Source organism: Mustela nigripes, chromosome 17 (assembly GCF_022355385.1).
Source record: "Mustela nigripes isolate SB6536 chromosome 17, MUSNIG.SB6536, whole genome shotgun sequence".
NCBI classification, from domain to species: Eukaryota; Metazoa; Chordata; class Mammalia; order Carnivora; family Mustelidae; genus Mustela; species Mustela nigripes.
Window position 1 is genome coordinate 32,030,531 of NC_081573.1, and position 21,077 is coordinate 32,051,607.

The 21,077-nt window shown below is 53.0% G+C and overlaps 1 protein-coding gene across 1 annotated transcript in view; it reads left to right on the top strand.

Moving 5' to 3' along the window:
* Window positions 1-149: 149 nt before the first annotated feature.
* Window positions 150-21,077, top strand: part of SLC6A2 (solute carrier family 6 member 2) — a 43,291-nt gene continuing 22,363 nt past the window's right edge. The window contains exons 1-3 of the mRNA XM_059381481.1: window positions 150-423; window positions 11,667-11,798; window positions 13,682-13,919. Of these exons, the coding sequence (XP_059237464.1) occupies window positions 150-423; window positions 11,667-11,798; window positions 13,682-13,919 (644 nt within the window). The remainder of the gene's footprint in view (window positions 424-11,666; window positions 11,799-13,681; window positions 13,920-21,077) is intronic.

Sequence of the window (21,077 nt, forward strand, 5' to 3'; positions counted from 1 at the left end):
GCACTGGCCGCTGTGTCTCCGCGCTCCCGGGAGGTCTCAGGAGGCGCAAGCAGGGCGGGATGGCCTAGTGACCGCATCTTTTCCTTTCATCCGCGCAGAACCTCGGCGTGCTCGCAGTGCCGGTGACGTTTCCCTCGCCAACCGCACTCATGCTTTTGGCGCGGATGAAGCCGCAGGTGCAGCCCGAGAGCAGCGGGGCGGACCCGGGGTCCGAGCAGCCCACGCAAGGGCGCAAAGCCGCGGAGCTGCTGGTGGTGAAAGAGCGCAACGGCGTCCAGTGTCTCCTGGCGTCCCGCGCTGGCGACGAGCAGCCCCGGGAGACCTGGGGCAAGAAGATCGACTTCCTGCTGTCGGTGATAGGCTTCGCGGTGGACCTCGCCAACGTGTGGCGCTTCCCCTACCTCTGCTACAAGAACGGTGGTGGTGAGCCCCTTGATGGGCTGGGAGTGTGGACTTGGGAGGCTCCCTGTCCTCAGCGGTGGCTGGGAGAGGGGCTGGGATGGAGGAGCTGGGACGCGCGGGTAGAGGCAGCACGCGAGCGAGCCTGGAGCGCAGCAAGGGCCTGGTCAGGGTTCCTGGAAAAAGGAGTGCAGTTCCCGGTTGAAAAGGGAAGTGGAGGCTTGCTGCTGGCCAGTAATAGACGCATGGGTGGAAGGACAGAAACCGGGACCCTACGTTGGGTGAGAAGCATTGATCTTTTGATGGGTCACAGGAAGAGAGGCAGAGATCTGGAGAGCTCTGGAAGGGGCACCAGAAGTGCCCGGAAAGTGACAACCAGGCACACAGGGACCCTAATTCCAGCACTCTGAGCCTTGGGGCAGGGACCTCTGAGCCAAAAAGGAAGAGAGGATGTGGGCTCTCTGAAGGCGCCTGGGGGGCCCTGCCCTCTTGGGAACAAAGACTCTGGAACAGAGACATACATAGAGAAGCTAGTGTCAGAAGGAACTCCTCTCTCAGGATGGGGGTTGTGTTGCTGGAGGCACCAGAGTGCATAGACCAGGTAGTGTGGCCTGATCCTCGAGGCAGGATGTCCCGTTGATAGGGATGAAACCTTTACCTCCTGGAGTCCTGGCCATGATTGAAGGATGGAGTGGAAGAGGGGCCTGGAGAAAACTCCAGTGGAAACAGCCAGGCTCTCTCCCCATCCTCAGCCCAGTGACAGATAACCTACCTGCCTGGGATGCGAGTCAAGATGGCCCAGTCCAAGGGCAGAGCCCTGGAAAAGGGGGACTCGGGGGGGGGGCAGGACACAAGGTCTTAAGACCCCAGCTCCTTCTTAGTGCCCAAACCACCCCAGTCCTGTGCCCCTTGCTAGAATGAGTTCAGGGGTTCCCTGGGAAAATGATAGGGAGGAAGAAGTTGGCAAAGAGGGTCCCGCTCTGGAAACTTCTCTCTATCCACGGGTTCATCCTGCCTGGCGGGGGCTCTAGCTCATGACTGAATGGTCAGAGGCAGGCAGGGGGAGGGTTTGGAACCAGGTAGAGGGAAAGCTCGCGACCGGTCCCATTGAGTCCGGGAGCTAGCTGTTGGCTTCAGCGTTTGCTCTGGACCCTCACTCTGGTGGAAACGTGGGAAAGGGTAACGCTTTTCCATGGTTGGCTGCTGTAGCCTTTCCAGAGTCTCTGGTTGGCTAAAAGAATTCAGGCCCAGGGAGGGAGGAAAGGCAGATTCCGTGTGTTTTTTAGTGGGTGGGGAGATGACGAATGAAAGATGGACTCCGAGATGAACCATCCGGCATGTCCTCAGGGGCCGTCCAAGACTGTGTGTCCCTACACAGCAGGAGGCCCTCTCATGCATCAGCAATAATTCTTGGCTTCTTCCCGACGTGAAGCACGATGCTCGATTCCGGAGGGACCCCCTACGTGTATTCCTCACCACTTCCGCCTGCCAGGGGCTTTTGTTATCTAAAGTGTCACGCCACTACACGCCATTTCCCATTATAAGTGTTGGTTGAAACTAAAAGTCCCCCAAATGGTCAGTTGGACACATCGGCTAGATGAATATTCTTGAACTTCCACTGACACTGCACTCCCGCAGCCATTGCCACCAGCCATGAACGCCTGCTGCATGCACGGTGATACACGGGGAGGGGGGAGCGCACAAACTCAGCCACTTTGCCACAGGTTCCAATTTTTAGGCAAACTGGGTGGGAATCTCCTTGGTCCACTAACCCTGCATATCACGCACCTGAGCTGTTCGGTTATTTATCGCTTTGTGTGGTCGTTACCCAAACAGGTGGGGGCAGGGCACATCGAAAGCATAGACTGGCTTTTTCCTGCTTCTATTCCAAAGGCTCAAAATAAGGTCCAGATCCTAGAAATGTGGTAGAAGGTATCCAACAGACTTCTACCGAATGAGTAAATGAATGGAATGATCAGACAGCAGGAACCCCCGGCAGTAACTGACCAAGAGAGGGAGCTCATGCTTGTTGGATGGGGCCGGCAGGCTAGATAGAGGTCCGGGGACCTTGACTGTGGAGTCCCAGGTTCCAACTTCTGCCAGCCGGACTCGGGGTGACTTCTCCTGCCTCAGTGTCTTCATCTGTCAAGTGGAAAGAATGGTTTTCACCTCAGAGGGTGAGGATGGGATCGTGTGATATAAGGCTCGTGGAAAGCCAGACAGGGAGGATGGCCCCAGCTTCTGCTGTTCCTTAACCACAGTTTGATGATGTGGGAAATGGATGGGAGAGGTGGCAGGTGCTCTAAAGGCCTGAGGAGGGGCTGCTTGGGAAAGACAGGGAGGTGGACAGTCCTCAGAGCTCAGCCCCTCAGGATGGGAAGTGCATGGATAAGCCTTGAGACAGTAGGAGGCATCCTTGTTGTTCGAGAATGCACATGAGATCATCTCAGAGACTAGGAGTGCGGGCTGGCGGGAGGGCAAGCCAGCAGAGATAAGGGCAGAGAGGCATGCCAGGGCCCAGCCCTGGAGACCTTGAATGCCAGATTAAGAGGTGGGAAAGTTGTACCAGTGAATTTCCATTACTGGCCACCATGTCCATGGTTGACCCAAGGAAGCCGTGCAGCCTCTCCCTCCATTTCAGACTCGAAGGCAGCTCCTCTTTTAAACTACCCCCTAGCCCTTTGGAGGAGCTCAGCTTGGCCCCTTTGGAGTTTCATCCCTTCTGAGCTCTCCTGGCTGCTCCTTGGGCATCCGTTCTTAACCATAATTCAGAGATGGGCCAACAGGTTGGCAGGTGGGTCTCCTGTAATTGTGGAAGCAGCCCAAAGACCCAAGTTTGAATCCCAGCCCTATTTCCTGGGTGTGGCCCAGCCCCTCTCTCAGCCCAAGTTCCCCATTACAGTGGGAGAGGAGCTTCGATGACCGCCCCCCCCCTCAAGACCTATACTTCTGCGATGACCTGGCTCAGCATTACGCCCAAGCCAGGATGCCCCCTGCCCTATTATTTACTAGCCCGGGTGATCTTCTGGTGCCAGTCTGAACATGGTAACCTCCACATTTGGCTGTGCACGCTGGCGTACACTGGAGCATATTGTGAAATGACGAAGGTGCCAATTGTTTCGGCCCCCGGCTAATACTTTCTGAATAAATTCCTGGGAACGATCAGCCTGTCTGAACATCTTCCCAGAGGCCAGCTGCAGGGACGCACACGTGTGGGAGACTCCCAACAGGGGAAGCCAGTCTTGGAAATTCTCAGAGAGACAGTGCGAGGACATGGGGGCTATTTTCAGGGGGCTGGAATCTCCCCTGCACCTGTGGTCTTGGGCCTGGCCTGGGCTGGTCCCCGGAGAGGTGTGGGCAGACTGTCTGGGTCTCTGTGTCAGCCTCCCTTGCCAGGAAAGGGGTCTTGCAAAGGCTGCTTCTGTTTGAGATGAGTCCTGTGCTGTCAGACCCATGGTCTCTGGGCTCAGACACACCCAGGTTTGAATCTGAGCCCAACACCTCCTGGAAATGGAGCCCTGGACTCATCCTCTCCAGGCCTCAGTTTCCTTGTGCAGAGAAGGAGAAAGCGTCTCCCTTCCGGCAGGATGATGGTGTCCATGACATAAGCAAAACTCTCAAAATAGTGTCTGGCACATAGAAGGGACCAGTAAAATGGACCTCTTCCTGTTGTTGTTAGTGTTTGTTGATTTTTAACCACAGGCTAGACCCGGGAGTCCGGTATGGTCCTGAGTTTCGAAGGAACAGAATCGATTCTAGGAGGAGATTAAGGAAGGGGAGTCAGGCTGGACAGCAGGCACACCTCGGCCCAGGGAATCAAGAATCAAGAGCCAGGCTCTGCTCTGGGTTCTGAGAGTGTACCCTCCCCCGACTGCTCTTTGCTCACCTGCAAGATGGGGATTAACATTCCTGCACCGGACATGTTGTTCTGGTCCCGAATAGGGTTCTTCTCCCTTCCTTAGTACACTGAGGGTCTCAGGTACCCATAGCTTATATGGGAGTGGGAACCCTCTTGGCCAAAATATCTGGGCTTCTGGAGGCTGACTGTGAAATGGTGGCTGGTGCTGAGGTCAGAGGTTTGTAAACTCAGTGGCCTCACATCCAGCCTGCCTACAGGAGTCCACCTACACCCTGGGCTTGCCAAGCCTGGCACGGATCGTTCAGCTCAAGTGCACAGGGCCTCCCACAGATAAGTCTGCAGGAACTAGTTGGTGCTCATTAGGGACTAGAGCTGAGTCTGGAACCTGGGGTCATCAGCATGAATGAGGCTCATTGCTCTGATCTAGCCAAAAAGGTCTAAAGAAGCTGTTTCTAGCAAGATGGGATTTCACGGGGATAAATGTTACACCCTTTGCTGTGGTCCCAGACCCAACTGCCCAAGTAAGGATTAGGTCACAGTACAAGGGGAGGAAGGCCCTGGGGCTTTCATTAGCTGCACCCTCCACATGAGTCACCGCTGGGAGCCACTTTCTGCACGAGAAAGCATTTCCAACATGCCCACCATATGCCAGGAACACAGAGATGAGCGAAAGACAATTCCCCATAGTCTAGGGCAGCTATCCTAGAAGTTAACGTCATCTTGGATTCTGTTATTGGAAGTCTTATATCCCAAATGGGGGAGATGAGTTCCACTGTTCTTTGTGGGCAGCATTTCCTTCCAGATTGTAGTTCTCAGCATCCAGCATCCTTTTTTGTTCATTTTCAAGAGACCAGGACCAAGATTGGGAAACCCCAACCTTCAAGGAGCTCTAGGGAAAGCCCAGCTTCATTAATAAAAACCAGGTCAGATCCTGTAAAGGTGATAGCGGAAGGAGAATTTTCACATGGGGAGGAGTAGCCCCAACTCCAGGTTTCCTGAATTGCACCCCCAGAGCCTTCCTGAAAGGGGCCAGTGGTGTCCATCTATCAGGATGTGGGCATGTTTCCTTGCTGGGGGTGTCCCCTGGTCTCAGAGCCAAAGTCAGCTCAGAGGACAGCTGGAATGTGTAGATCGCTCTGCGGGGAGCCCGCTCCTGGAGCAGCAGGAGCATCTGCAGGTGTGTGCACCCATGCTCCCGCCTGAAAGGCAGGAGTCCAGGGCTGCAAGACTCCACTGGGGGATCCTGAGGCCAGTGGGAAGGGGCCTATAGTGGTCCTTAAGGCCCCTAAAGAGAAGATCAGTTTGGGGAAGAAGGAACCACAAGGCATCGCCCCATGGTTCCAATACCCTACCCTGGACAGTGTCTGTGTTGACAAACTTGAAGATCTGGGCTTGGTTTAGTATAAGAACTGGAGGTTTTCCTTAGAGGAGTGGCCACACGAAGCCAGCTGTTTAGCTGGCAAAGGCTCAGAGGGGATGTTCAGGCGAACACCCGGTGCACAAAGCATCGCTTTAGACCAGACCGATCTGTTTTGTTCTCGGTGGCTCTCAGGCCAGAAGGAAGGCGGAAAGGGGAGGCTGTGGGGTAGGAATTGAGGGAAAGGGAAAAAGCAGTGCTGGCCAGATGGAGAGGTTGACCACCAGGTTCAGCTGACCGTGGGGGAACTTGGGGACCAGGATGGCCCCCCTAGACTTGTCCTGAGTTGAGGTGAGGAGGCCAGGACTATGCCCCAATGGCAGCTGGTTAGTGGATACAGGTGCTTTGGGAAGGGGACATGGCCTTGGGTACCGTGGCTGTCTTCAACTGAGGCAGTTGCCAGGGGCCTGATGCCTGAAGGCTGAGCAGTGCTAGCCGTGGGGGAGTAGGTCCTTCATTTCTGAGGGGCTTCTGTGGGAGCCCTTTGTGGTCATGGGCTGGCGGTGGCCTGGGAGAACCCTTGACCCCATTCCTGCTTGTGGACCACACTCTTGTTTGGGTGCAGGGGAGTAGCCAGCCTCCCTTGGGATGGGGACACGAGGCGCTAAGGGCCTGCCTCAAAGCCCCTCTGTGCTGGGGAGCCTCCAGCAGGCATTCAAGGTTGTGCTCTGGGAAGGACCCTCAATTCCCACGGGTGATGGTCGACGCGATTTCCAGTTTGCAGAGGGGCGTTGCGCATGCGCGGCCCTGAGTGATGGCAGGGCACGATTCGCATGCTCAGAGCACCCCCTAAGTGCCAGGTACTGGCTTCTCCTCCATCATCGCCAGTTATCCCAGCAAACCGGTGACACGTAGCCTGTCCTCCGTACTTTCCCATATGGGCCAGGGCTCCAACTCTCCAGACCCCAGCTGGGGGCCCACCTGGAGTTCAGGCTCAGTCCCGCAAGACCCCTCCCACTTCCGATGCCTGGCGAGGTGTCCCGCTGTCACCTGGTTCTCTGGTCAGGTGCAGTCATCGGCTACGGCAGCTCCTAGAACTCTGGGAAGCAATGACATACATTCTCCAGCCTGTGACAACGGGTATGCGTTGGAGAAGGGTGCCAGGGAGAAGCCCGATGAGGAGGTCCGAGGGGTGAGGTCTGGAAGAGTTTCCAGGAGCTTCCGCCCTCCCCGAGTTGGGCCATCCTCCTGGCACGTGCGTGTGTTCATCAACCCGCAGGTTTTCTGAGTTCTGTAGCTCAGAGATCTTTATGGAAACTCCATCACATGGGCGTCATTGATATCAGCTTTATCTCCAGCCTGGCTTTCTGTCCCAGAGGTTGGAGGCTGAGGGAGGCTGAAAGTTCCAAGCTTGTAATCAGGGTCTGGCCTTTCTGGGGACTCCCTCCAAAATTGTCTCATTAGAACCAAAGGTCCTCCTATCACCCGGAAAAATTCCAAGGGATTTAGGAGCTCCGTGTAAGACACTCCTGTCATTCTCCCCCCCACGCCCCCCCCCCCATCCCCCGCAGAAAACCGAGAGGGTTTTAAGAGCTCTGTGTCAGGAACCTGGAGCAGAGACCAAATATCTTATGTCACAGGGGGTCTGCCCTGGGCGCTGTGCTTCAGAGAGCCCCATCTGGCCCTCCTCTCCTTCTCAACTGAGGCCAGGGCTGAGAGATCCTCCCCCAACGCCACCACTCCAGGTACCCAGACCCTGGATTTCCCTGTAAAAACGCTCCAACCCCCTTCTGGGTCTGCGTGGACCTCCTACCTCCCACCTGTTGTGTTGTCTTGCTGCAGGGGCGCAGGGCCCAAGTTCAAGGAGAGGCTGGGGGCCCCGTTGTCTGCAAGGGTGTGGACAGAGTTTAGTCATGTGGATGCAGGAGTCCACATGTGTGTGCAAAAGGTCTTGCATGTCGTTGGACAGTGCTGAGGGGGAGAAGAAGGAGGGCGCGGGCAGATGGGGCTCCCCCTAGGTTATCATGTGCCTTGCAGAGCTATAGGAGGGCAGGGGAGCCTTGTAATAGAACCGTCGTGAAAGTCTAGCTGTGGAGACAGAGCATGTTTGATTTAAAAGGCATGGCCTGATGTGTCGTGTTGATCTATACCCACGTGATCTATACACGTGGGTATAGATCTCCATGTGTACTCTTGCCCCCGACCCCACCCGCGCACCAGCAGGGAGCAGCACGGTCTCCTACAGAAATCTCACCCTCTCTCACACCTTAGGTTTGCTATGCCTTTGTGGTGTTCAGGAAAGGGGCACAAAACTAAGCCTCAGCACGGACCAGGATTTTCATGCAGATCTGGTGAGAGCCACAGGCAGTGACCATCCTTATCTCGGCTACACGCACCCGGGAAATAGGTTTGTGGGTTTTCACTTCTTGGTATATCAAGGTATGGCCAGAAGGCAGAGTAGGAGGAATCTGGCCCCCAGCAGGCTGGGAAGCGGATTCAGCTAGGTCTCAGGGGGCTCTCCTCTCCTTCCTGCAGCCCCTCCCTTATCACACGCTCCGCACCCTACTCCAAATCCCCAGCAAGCCTGAGCCCTCCCCCCTCTAGCTGAGCCCCCTGTAGGCATTCTCTCCCCTTTCCTGAGCTCCTCCTCATTTGCCCTCTTCATCGGCCCCAGTGCTTCCCACTTGGAACTTAGTGACCATGGGGCTTCCCTACCTGAGGACTTTTCATTGGCACAGAAGATTCCAGAGCCTCTCTGTGACCAGTAGGGTTTCCCATGTAGTGGTGGGGTGTCAGGGAGTGTGCACTGGGCTAGAGGTGATGGGGCAGATGTTTTCCTTACGAAATTCATCCGAAGGCCAGATGACCTGTTTACAGCTGACAGTTATTTTCCCCATGTGTTTGTGGGTGTCAGTGCGAAGGAAGCTCGTGAGTGTGCACAGGTGTGCATCTGTGTCCATGCATAGGTGCTGAAGGTTCAGGAGGCATGCCCTGTAGGCATTTCTCCAGGTCTGCACACCAGCACCTGCAAAGAGCATTCAAGAATCAAGACAGGATTGTGGGCTTGTGGCCCCTGAGGTTCTCTGCTCTTGGGGCCTCGTGCAAGGCTGTTTGCTGCAGATAGTACCATATATGAGTGTGTAGCAGGCCTGTGGGAGTGTGGTGGTATAGACCTTGCAGGACAGTAACTTCTAGAAAATGTGCAATCCAGCCTCAGTTTCCCAGGAGCTGCTGCAGGCCTATTTCTAAGAAAGGCCTCCTCAGCTTACCTCAGTCACCCTGGAAATCCCTTTCCTGCTCTTCAGCTCTGCCCCAGCTGCCTCCAGATCCTTCTGCAAAGGGGTTTGGGTCATCTAACTGGTCAGTGTCTTCTTGGAGAAGAAGGTACCAGCCACCAAGCAGCTTTCTGGGTTTTAGCCACACCCAGCTGTTCCATCATTCTGGAGTGTTCTTGGGCTGTTTGCTCCCAACTCAGTGGCTGGTCCACATTACACACATTCAGAGAGGAGTCTCGGGTCGGTGCAGACCCATCATCTTCCCTCCTTCTCTCTCTTGCTGGATTCCCAGCCAAGCACAAGAGAAAACACATCCCAGCCTAGGCAATCTCATTGGCAGGGGCCACCCAGAGGTTTAAGAGTTGAGAAAACTCTCCCAGGTGAGACACCTGGTTATCTGGCTGACGTTGCTTGTTCCCTTTTGTTATAGAAAAGAATGTCTTGTTGTCAGCAGCGAACCACCAGGTGGAGATCTAAGCCATGTGATTCCCAACTTTTTCCTTCCCCACTGTCCCGTGGGCCACTGACTTCGGTCTTCAGACCTGTCCTGTTCAACTGTCGGATAGCTCTATTTCCCCTCCTCTCTGGCTGCGGTCTCCCAAGGGCAGTAGCGGGTGGCCACAGGCAGAGCGGGGCACAAAGAGATCCAGGTTGGAAGCCCAGCTGCCTATTTCCTAGTCTGGACAAGATACTGGTGGCTCTCTCAGGGATGGCTTTACATGAATCATTAGTGTGTGGCTTACAGATGACAGGTGCTCGCCAGTGTCACTGTCACCAGCTACCGCCATCAGCATCACCGCCCCCAGTGGGATTGTTGTCCCACCGTGGACAGACATGAGCTCAGGTGCTAGATCAACCCTGTCTGTGTGGGAGAGGGGCAGGGGTGGAGTTCGACAGTAGGGACTGAGCAGGGCACGAGAGAGGTGGGCATCTGGGCATTGCAGGGAAGTCAGGCGTGGAGCAGGGGATAGAGGGTGGGTATGACCAACAGACTAGATGGTCTAAGCTGGCTCCAGACCCCCAGGGTCAGAACACAGAACACTCCCCTCTAAGACCCTGTTCAGTCTCATGGTCTTCACTGAGGCTGGAATATTCTGGAATCTGCAAAATATCTTGGGAATGGCTCTGGAGCTCTGAAAGCAGGCAGACCTTGACCCGAACCCCAGATCCACCCCTGACTGGCTGGGTGACTTTGGTCAAGTCACTTGATTTCCCCAAGCCTTCATTCTCTCTTCTGAAAAATGGGTCTATCAGGTGCCACCTCAGATTTTTCTGGGATCCCATACGTCCAATGCCCAGTGCCGACTCGATACATAGGAGGTACTCACTTTCTGGCAGTTTCTTTCCTATGCCCACCATGCTGGGCCATCTCTTGCTACAGCACTTCGTGCTTTGTCCTCTAGAGCCCTGGGCTTCCTCAGGAGAATGACGGGAAGAAAATGGAGAATGACGGTCTGAGTCGCTGGGCGCGTTTGACCTGGGATGCCATGTGACTTCGCTGTAATCCTCTGTAAAATCGAGATGGTAATCATCTCTGCAGCTTAGCGCTGGTGTGAAGATGGAATGAGAACTTGCCTGGAAAGTGCCTGGAACGCAGCCCAGGACGTTCTAGTCCTCATGCTACCGTCAGGAAATATTTCCCAGTTTCTGCACTTTGCTGGTGTGGGTGGGCCAGAGAGCGTTTCGTTTCCAAGGTTACAGCATCTCAGCCAAAGGCCAGAGGCCGAGATGAGTGTGGATCTGGCCCGGCCACCTCCAGCTGCGTCAGGAAAAGGAGTTGGCATTTTGCATCGGTCCCGCTTGTAGCTGGGGCTGACACGGCGCATATCCCGGTGAGTCACCTCACGGCGTCAGAGCCCCATGAGCTCACCTCGTGGAGGGTCATCTCTGAAACTCGACCGTGGCTCATCCCACTGGGAACTCTCCCAGGGATGAGTCGCTGCCCTTTCCTTGCCAGGGACCCCCCTCTAGTTTCTGCTGTGCCCCAGGTGGGCTCCTTCCCTGGTCAGAGACTTGCTCCGGGGTTTGGGTCCCCTCAGCTGCCTGTCACAGGGAGAGTGAGCCTCATGGGTCCGAAAGACCTGAATGCGAATCCTGATTCTGTCACTGACCAGCAACGCCAACAAGACCTGTATCAACTCTGCCCTCAGTTTCCTCTGACATAGTGACATAGTGACCCTGTCTGATGATGTCTCGTAGTGAAACTAAGAATCCAGTGAGACTGTGTTTGGGAAAGCCCCCTGGGAACTGAAAATGAGACAAATTAGAAACTCAGTCATAGGTGGGCACGTCTCTCCCCCTCTCTGATCACCATTTTCTGACCTCTCCCAGGAGGCTTTGGGGCGATTGGCTTCCCCCAGAGCGACAGTTTGGGCAAGGAAGTGTTCTGCGGTTGCAGGAATTGGGTAAAGGCTGTACCTCTTAGCATCCTCATGGCATACTCTCTGCCTGGGTATCAAAGGCTGGAAGAATCCTGCAAGAAACTAGCCTGTTCTGCTTTGATGAAGCCAGATTTTACTGCTTGGCCCACAGAACCTCATTAGCATGACTGATGGTTCTTCTTGGTGCCCCCACAGTTGCCATCAGTGTGATGATGATCTGTATTCGTGGCTTTGTGTCACTGTATTTATGTGCCAAGCACCCCTGGGGAAGTGGCCAGGGACCTGGGAAACAAGGACCCTGAGGTTCTGGAAATGTGGATCCAGGCACCCTGAGGGGCAGGCGCAAGGCTGGGCAGGGCTCTGGGGAGGTCACGTGCTGCCTCTGTGTCCTCCAGGTGCCTTTCTGATTCCATACACACTGTTCCTCATCATCGCCGGGATGCCTCTGTTCTACATGGAACTGGCCCTGGGCCAGTACAACCGAGAAGGAGCGGCCACGGTGTGGAAGATATGCCCATTCTTCAAAGGTAAAGCGTGGGTCTGGGGAGTTCAAGATCACCCACAAGTTTGCCCTGGGGGCCCTTGGAGAAAGTGCTCCAGAGGTGGGATCTGAAGTAGAGCGGCTCTCTGAGGCCGGTATGGGGGGAGTGTCAAGGGCACCCTCTGTTCAGTGTCATAGGGAGAGCCCTGAGTGTGTCAGGAAGAGCTTAGCCTAGAAAATCTAGACTCTTGGGGACCAGTCCCACTTCTACTGCTGAGTGAGCAGGGGGTGTCTCTTTTCCATGTGGGAAATTTTTATGGAAAGTCACAAGTACCCAGCTCCTCTCCACTCATGCTCTCATGGCAGAGATGTGTGGTAAGCTGCTCGTGGGCCTTTCCAGGCTCAGCTAGAAACCGGTCACACCATCTTGGATCCAGCAGCCACCACTGACTGATCACAGCTGGGAGAGGTGATGAGGCCTGCTTGCATTTGGGACTTGGAGCACATCTGGAGAAAGTAGCCATAGTAACTGGCCTTTCTTGGCTCCTGTACCTTCATGAGAAGGGCATGGAGTCAGAACTCGCGCCTCCCAAGCACTGGTTAGTGACCAGGGCCCAGATGACACTGAGGGCCGGTATGATTTCCATGCACCTCTTCTCAGTTTATATGTGTCTCGAACCCCCTTCTCTGTACTCAGCCCTGAGATAGACACAGGCTGGTGTAAGAGGCTTGTAAGACATGTGTATTGGTTAGTATTGTTTAGTTTCCAGAAATCCCACTCAAAATGACTTTAATGTAGAAGAGAACTCATTGGCTTATGATACAGTAAAGAGTAAAGTCCAAGAGTTTTGTGCCAGCTTCAGGTGCAGCTTGATCCAAGTGCTTGAATAAGATTACCTGGAATTTCTCTCCACCTCTGTCCATCTGAAGTCAGCATTAGCATCCATCTCAGGCATATTCTTCTCAGGTACCAGCAAAACTGGCCATCAGCAACAATTTGACCTCCTACCAAGTTTAACAGTGACACAATAAATAAAAAACACCTTCTATCGTCTTTAAAGTTCCCAGAGAGGACTCTCATTGGTTTTACTTGAGTCATAGACCCATCTATCAACTGATCCTTGTGGCTCTGGGCTAGCAGAACTCTAAATGGCCAGGTCTGAAGCATGTGCCTATAGCTAAGTCAAGGACGTAGGGATTAGCCTCAAACCAAACCTCACATACTAAGAATGCTTAAGGCAACTTTCTTTAAGCAATGCTGCACAGACAGAAAAAGAAACTCTACCCTAGGCAAAAGCCTAGAACTAGCTAGCCCACGGGGAGCTTCTTATACATTCAGGAGGGTGGCATTGGCACATGCACAAAACAGATGGTTGAAAGTAGGGCCAGTGCTAATCAGGGAGTTTGTTTGGGGTTCCCCAGAAGCAGGTCCTGAGACAAGGATTTGTGTGGGGAGTTATTTTGGGAGGTGATTCTAGGAAGGACTGTTAGGGCACAGAGAAGGCGAGTCAGCCAATAAAGGGTGTGTCATCAAGCCCGTTCCACTGTGCACCAGCGGCTCACCCCATGGGGAGAGAGTATTAGTGGACCTCACTGTTACTCTGCCCCAGGGGTGAGGGACCTGGGGTACTCACACTCCAATACCTCTGTCCACTCCAGTACTTACACTCTGGCTGCTCCCTTGGGGCAGTGAGGGCCTAGCACTCCTGGCCGGCCTAATGAGGAAACCGAGGGACCCTAGGGGCGAGAGAGAGCACTCGGGCAAAGGGCTGGTGGGTTCCCAGGGTGTATGGGTGGGGGACTGCCAAGAAGGAGAGGCAGAGGGGTTGGGTCATGCCATGGTTGGAGCTGGCTCCCCAGGAGATGTGAGTGGCTCTGGGACGGGGCCGGGGGCAGCCCCCTCCTGACCTCGCTGTGCCCCCCACACAGGAGTGGGCTATGCCGTGATCCTCATCGCCATCTACGTCGGTTTCTACTACAACGTCATCATCGCTTGGTCGCTCTACTACCTCTTCTCCTCCTTCACCCTCAAGCTGCCCTGGACTGACTGTGGCCATTCCTGGAACAGCCCCAACTGCACCGACCCCAAGCTCCTCAACGGCTCCGTGCTGGGCAACCACACCAAGTACTCCAAGTACAAGTTCACGCCCGCAGCAGAGTTCTATGAGTAAGTCATCGGCCGCGTGTCCTACTCACACGGGCACACCAACCCCTGTGCTGGGCCGGACCTGGGCCCAAGGCTAAGGAAACACCCCGAGACAGAAGGGGACACCCCAGCCATGGTGTCTGGGATATGTTGGGCAGCCAGCACCTGCTAGGAGCTGAGGATCTGGCCATGGACGGGACAGTGATGGACCCTGGGTTCTGGCAGGGGACAGCAGGGCTGGGGAGAAGTGCCCAAGTCGTCAGGCAGGAAAGCAAGAAAGTTTGAGAGAGTCGATGTGCCCTTCAGGAAATGAAATATATTTTCGGGAGTGTAAGTGCTCTTAAGGAACCAAAACCAGGTATGTGGTAGATAGAGATGGTTGGGGAGGTGAAGGGGAAGGAGCATTTGCTCCTGTGGTCTGGGAGGGCTTCTCTGAGGAGGTGACAAGAGAACAGATGAAGCCAGCCAAGGGAACATCTAAAAAGGCTCAGCCGATGGTGCTGTAGCTCGAACCCCAGTGGAACGGATCCCGAAGCTGTCACTTGGGGATTCCGGTGGGGCAAGGAGCTGGAGTTGGTGTGTGAAATTTGGGAGGCGGGAGGCAAGTCAACCGTGAGCAGCTCGGGGGAAGCATTTGGACCGTGTGTGCATGAGAGTCACTGACTGGTGATAGAAGACAGAACATCTTTTTTAAAAATTCACTTTAGATACTGACATCATTTTATTTTTTTTTTTAAGATTTTATTTATTTATTTCACAGACAGAGATAGGCAGAGAGGCAGGCAGAGGGAGGGAAGCAGGCTCCCTGCTGAGCAAAGAGCCCAATGCGGGGCTCAGTCCCAGGACCCTGGGATCATGACCCGAAGGCAGAGGCTTTAACCCACTGAGCCACCCAGGTGCTCCCTGACATCATTTTAGACACAGAAAGTTATAAAAGTAACCCCTGAAACTCTCATATGCCCTCCACCCACCTGACACCTTATAGAACCAGAATGCCGGGAGTGAAATCAGAAAATGAATGTTCCTGTGCTGTTAATTCATCTGCTACAGAACTTTTTTTTTTTTTTTTAATTCATCAGTTTTCCCACTCGTGTCCTTTTCTAGCCCAGGATCTGCTTCCCCTTAGTCTCCAGACTGTGGGAATTCTTTGGTCTTTCCTTGAGTGTTGTGACCTTGACCCTTGTGAAGAGTAGCGGTCAGTGATTCTATAAAGGCGCCCTCCGTGTAGACTGGTTTGCTGTTTTCTCCTGGTTCAACTGAGCTTAGGCATTTTGGACGAGAATCCTGGAGGGAAGATGCTGCATCCTTCCCAGAGGTCCATGCTGGGGCGCCGTGGGGGTACGTGATGCCAGTCTCTCATTACCAGGGGCATTAACTGTGATTGCTTGGCTAAGATGGGAGCAGCCAGCTCCCTTCTGGGTGGAGACAACATTATTTCTTTTGTCATTCACAAGTGTCTTCCCCAAGCCACTTGAGGTTATCCAAATATCTTGTTTCTTGTCATCCTCCGACCCACAATTCTCGAGCACCCCTCAGTGATTCTTGCAAGCAAAGATGGTTATGATAGCGTTGGTCTCATTGCGATTTTTCTATTCCCATCATTCCGTCTAGATTAATGGGTTGGAATTCTTCTGTAAGGAAGACTTATCCCTTTTCCCCTCTGTATTCATTCATTAGATCACTTACAAATTCTTTTTTTTTTGAGATACCATGAACATAAAACATTATGTGAATTTCAGGTGTATAGCAATTTGAAACATGTATACATTGCAAAACGATGACTACAGTAAGTTCAATGGACATCCATCACCACACATAATTACAATTTTTTTTTTCCTTTATGATGAGAACCTGTTAAGATCTACTCTCTTGGCAACTTTCAAATTTACAGGACAGTGTTGTTAATTGGATTCCCCAGGCTGTGTGTGGCATTCCCAGGACTTACTTAGAGTTGGAACTTTGTCTCTTTTGACTCCCCTCACCCTGTTCCCCCCCCCCCCCGCCCCCCGCCTCTGGCAACTACTAGTTCATCTTCTTTATCTATGGGTTTGGGTGTGTGTGTGTGTGTGTTTTAAGATTTTATTTATTTATTTGTCAGTGAGAGCAACCAGAAGCACACAGAGTGGCAGGCAGAGGCAGAGAGAGAAGCAGGCTCCCTGTTGGACAAGGAGCAGGATGCAGGGCTCGATTCTAGGATCCTGGGATCATGACCTGAGCCGAAGGCAGTGGCTTAACCGACTCAGCCATCCAGGCATCCCTGTATTTTTTGTTTTTTAATGTAGGTCCCACATATAAGTGGGATCATATGGCATTTGTCTTTCTCTTCCTGACTTATTTCTCTTTTTTAAAAAAAATACTTTATTTATTTATTTGACAGACAGAGATCACAAGTAGGCAGAGAGGCAGGCAGAGAGAGGGGGAAGCAGGCTCCCCGCTGAGCAGAGAACCCGATGTGGGACTCGATCCCAGGATCCTGGGATCATGATCTGAGCTGAAGGCAGAGGCTTTAACCCACTGAGGCACTCAGGTGCCCCCTGACTTATTTCACTTAGCAGAATGCCCTCAAGGTCTGTCCACATTGTCCCAAATGGTAGGATTTCCTTCCTTTTCATGGCTGAATATTGTGTATAGAGATACCATAGTGTGTGTGTGTGTGTGTGTGTGTGCACGCACGTGCACATGCATGTGTGACTTTCCCTGCCCCCGCACGTGGACACACACACACACATACACTCCATCATTCTTAAACATTCACATGTCCGTGGATGTCTTGTTTCCATGTCTTGACTCTCATAAACAGAGCTGCAGTGAGCATAGGGTTGCAGGTATCTTTCTGACTTAGTGTTTCCACTGCCTCCAGATAAGTACCCAGCAGTGGAATTGCTGGGTCACAGGATAGTTCTATTTTTAGCTTTTTATAAAAAAAGATTTTATTTATTTGACAGAGAGAGACAGAGCATGAGCAGAGGGAGGGTCAAAGGGAGACCATCCAGGACTCCAGAATCATGACCCAAGCCGAAGCCAGATGCTTCACCGACCGAGCCACCCAGGCACCCCTGTTTTTAACTTTTTGAGGAGTCTCCGTACTGTTTCTCACAGTGGCGGCACCGGTTTGTGTCCCCTCCCGCAGGGCACAAGGGCTTCCTTGTCTCCAGGCTCACCAGCTCTTGTAACGTCTTATTTTTTGATAGTGGTCACTCCAGCAGGAATGAGGTTCTGAGAGCTCGTGGTGGGTTGGATCTGCGTGTCCTCATTCACTCATTTATGTCCGTATGGACTCATGGGTGGTTATTTTATTTTTTATTATTTTTTCATTTTATTTTATATCCAGAACCGTCGACATTTATCTTGTGGTTCCCTTGAATCCTGTAATCCTCTCATCCATCCTTTTATGTCTTGAGGCCTGTCTTAGGCCACCCAGTGGACAATGTTTGCATGGCGGGCTCTTGGGAATGGAGCACATGGACCGTATTTATTCCTGGGCAGGGGGCTGGGAGGGAGGCCTGCTTTAGCAATCTCGACAGGAAAGTCAGCAGGTAGGTGGGAAATCCTGGTACAGGCCATGGCGTGGGATAGGGAAATGCCACTGGGATCTCACTCAGGGTGTACGTGGTCTGGAATAGGTGTGGCAAACTGTTCTATGAAAGACCAGATGGCAAATATTTAGGACTATGAGGGCCTTCTATGTCTCTTGCCTATTCTGCTTTGCTTCCTTTTAGCCTTTCAAAAGATAAAAACCATTTTTAACTCTCAGGCCACAGCCTGGATTCGGCTTGGAGGCTGTGGTTTGCTGACTCCTGGTCTAGAGAAGTTCTCTATCTATGTAATTCAGTGAAGGAGCCACTTGTGGCCAGAGGAGCCGTGGAAATGTGACCAGTGCGACCGAAAAGTTACATTTTTAAATGCTATGTAAGTTTCGTCAACTTACCTTTAAAGAGCTGCATGAGGCTGGTGGCTATCCCCTTGGGCAGTTGAGGTCCAGAGGATGAGAAAAGATAGCTTCATAAAAGACAAAACACTAGGACCAGCATCTGTCAGTCTGACGGATTCTCTACCCCAAGGACCTGGGAGTGAGTCCCGTTTATCTGGAGACTGGGATCCCTTTGGGCCAGTTTCCATCCCTGCGATCTCAGGACGGTGAAGCCAAGGAGATACGGTTTGGTTAAAAGGGGCCTCTGGAAAGTCTGCTGCCTTCTGGGGCTCAGGAGAATTAGGGGCTCGGGACCCAAACTGACCCTCCATGAGTTCTCACAGCAAATTTGCTAAGCGTCCCTGCCCTGCATCCTCCCTCCCTCTGTGTTTCCTATGGATTTCCAGCTGGTACATGCAAAACTATATAGGTTTCAGAATTTGGGGGGATAGAGTCCATCATGGTCATCAGATTCAAAGCCTTGCTGCTACATCCTTCCTGTCTCCCTCAATGTCCCATGAACAGCTCATTGCTCCCCACACACGTTCAGCTTTCTGCTGACTTCCTTGTATGCATGACTTCGGTGGAAGCCTCACCTCCACCCTATGAGGTTTCTGTGACTCTTCCCCTCAGTGCACCCCAGCCCCAACCTTGCCAGTCAGTGAAACCCACGGCCCGCCATTCTCCTCATCGCGGGTTTGTTCTGCATTCTCGCCATTATCAATGGTCGTTTTCATTCAGAAACGTTGTCCTAGTCACAACTCACATTTGTCTGGTTTCAATTATGCCCCCCGTTGTTGCATGCTGTGGCTTTTCATCCGGAGCACTGTGGTCTGGAATTGTTCTTGTTCTACACATGAGGGAATGGGCCCACGCAGGAAATGACTTGGCCAGGGTCATGCACATTACAGCTGGCATCCGAAGTGGAAGGAAAGGCCAAGTTCCCCATCCAGGACAGTGATTCAGAGCCCACGTGGAGAGCTTTAAAACACACAGATGCCTTGACCTTGCACCCAGAGGCCCTGATTTCGTGGGTCTGGGTGCAGCCAGGGCCTGGGGACTCTTATGAACAGCTCCTGGGGAGCCTCTGATATCAGAGCCACTCTGCCTTCCTGTCTCAGACAGAGCAAGATTCTCCCCGGTTCAGGCTGATATCCCAACAGTGTCCTATCATGGGACATCAAGGACCTCCTTTGGACTTCTTCTGAGGAGTGGGGCCTCAGAAAATTCCAGAACCTTCCGGAAGCTTGCGGGTGGAGGTGTTAGGCGCCTGTAGTTCATGAGTGCGGTTTGGACCAGGAGGCAGCTGAGGAGGATGGGCTGAGGATGCTGCAGATACAGGCCACCGGCTCCTCGCTCTGCCCATTGCCATCTCGTGCGAAGAGAAAGGCATGATTTTTCTTTTTGCTCTTGGCCATCCTCCTCCTTGCAAATTAAAATGGAAAAGGGTAGTGTCGGTGGGCTCCAATCTAGTCATTATTTGGTTCCTCTGCGGTGTGCGTCTAAGTGGCCAGCACGTCAGCCCCAGTGGAGACCCCACCCCCACCCCGGCCCAGCAGGAGGGAGAGAGGCCAGTTGGGTTTTGAGACCCAGATCACTTCAGCCACAGCTCTAGACTTCTTCCAGGCGTGGCTCAGCTGTGAACAGGTTACCGTGGAGGAAGATGGTGTTCTTCCATGAGCGGGGCTTGGGGACAGGAGACCTGCAGTAGGGAGCAGCCTCTGGGACTCTTTTGGCAGCTCTGTGCTCTGCAGGACTCACCCCCGGGTCCTACCCCTGCAAGCTTCCCTGCACAGTGCATACCAGGCTTTCTTCCCACCCAAGCCCCACTTGGTTTGCAGACACTGTGGAGGTGGAAATTACACCTGTCTCACAGATAAGAAGGTGCCAGGTCAGGTTTTTAGGGAAGCGGCAGAGCTGGGATCCCAGCCCATGGGGTCTGGGCCAAGGCTCTCCTGTCTTCCTCCTCCATCCGTTCAGGATGTGCGTGTGGGAGTCTCTCCGGACAAAACACGAGACAGTGGCGTCTGGAACTCAGGGAATTCACTGTCTCAAGTTCCAAGGCTCACTTTTCTCACCTCGAGCTGTCTTCTGTGCACCTCGAAGTCACTGAGGCAGGAGCTACTACTGGATTTTTTTTTTCTTTTTTAATGGCACATGGCCCTTTTGTCTCAGTGTTTGTTTCTGCTTCGTAAGAGTTGGCCCATCTCAGTCTGGAGAGGCAGCGAGGACTCCCAGTGCCAACGCTGAGGAGGCCAGGTCCTTTTTTTCTCTTTCCCCAGAGCCTGCTGGCCGATTTGGTTGTCATCTTGCACTCATTTAGGCTGATGGATTGAAAACACCATCCAAGGGAACAAAACCGATACTTTCCCCAGGCCCCAGGCCTGAAGCCAAGCATCCGGCTAAAAAGAAAACCCGATGCTCTAACTTTATCTGTAAAAGGGCACTCCTGGTGAACATGCTCGAGAGACAGAAAATGTCTACCCCCTGCCTGTTCCAGGTGGGGCAGAGAAGTCCCCGTGGGCCCCCGGGGCTAACCCTCTGGGCTCAGATGTCAAGGAAGAAACTATGCCCATTTGGCCCACTGACTTCGGAAAGCCTGGAACATATACTTTATGATGATTCATTTTCATTAAACTGCTGGAAAAGTATAATAAACCCCAGTTCCTTGTGCTAAGCCCTGAGGCTTGGGCCTGCTGGGGAGAGCCTAGGTTCACATTTCCTTTCCTGGGAATCAGCTCAAGAGTCTGGCCTTTTCCCTGGCAAATATCTAAACAAGCCCCGAAAACCTGAATGTGGACTTCACATGCACTGGGGGCCTTCCGACGGGACGCTGTCCCTCCAGCTGGACACTGACATCATTTTAGCACATTTCAGACCAAGTAGAGTTGCTCCAGTCCCTTTTATCATCATTTTTTTTTTACAATATTTTATTTATTTTTTTATTTGACAGACAGAGATCACAAGTAGGTGGAGAGGCAGGCAGAGAGAGAGAGGAAGCAGGCTCCCCGCTGAGCAGAGAACCAATGCGGGGCTCGATCCCAGGACCCTGAGATCATGACCTGAGCTGAAGACAAAGGCTTTAACTCACTGAGCCACCCAGGCACCCCTTTTTATCACTATTTTAATAGTCGAATGGGCCAAATGGTTTGTGCCACCCTTCAACCCTCAGCCCATAAAACAATGAAAAAGCAGAATGAAGAGTTGGGCGGGTTCATCACCTAGTCTAGGTTCTCTGTCTTTTTGGATAGGCCCACCCTCTGTTCAAC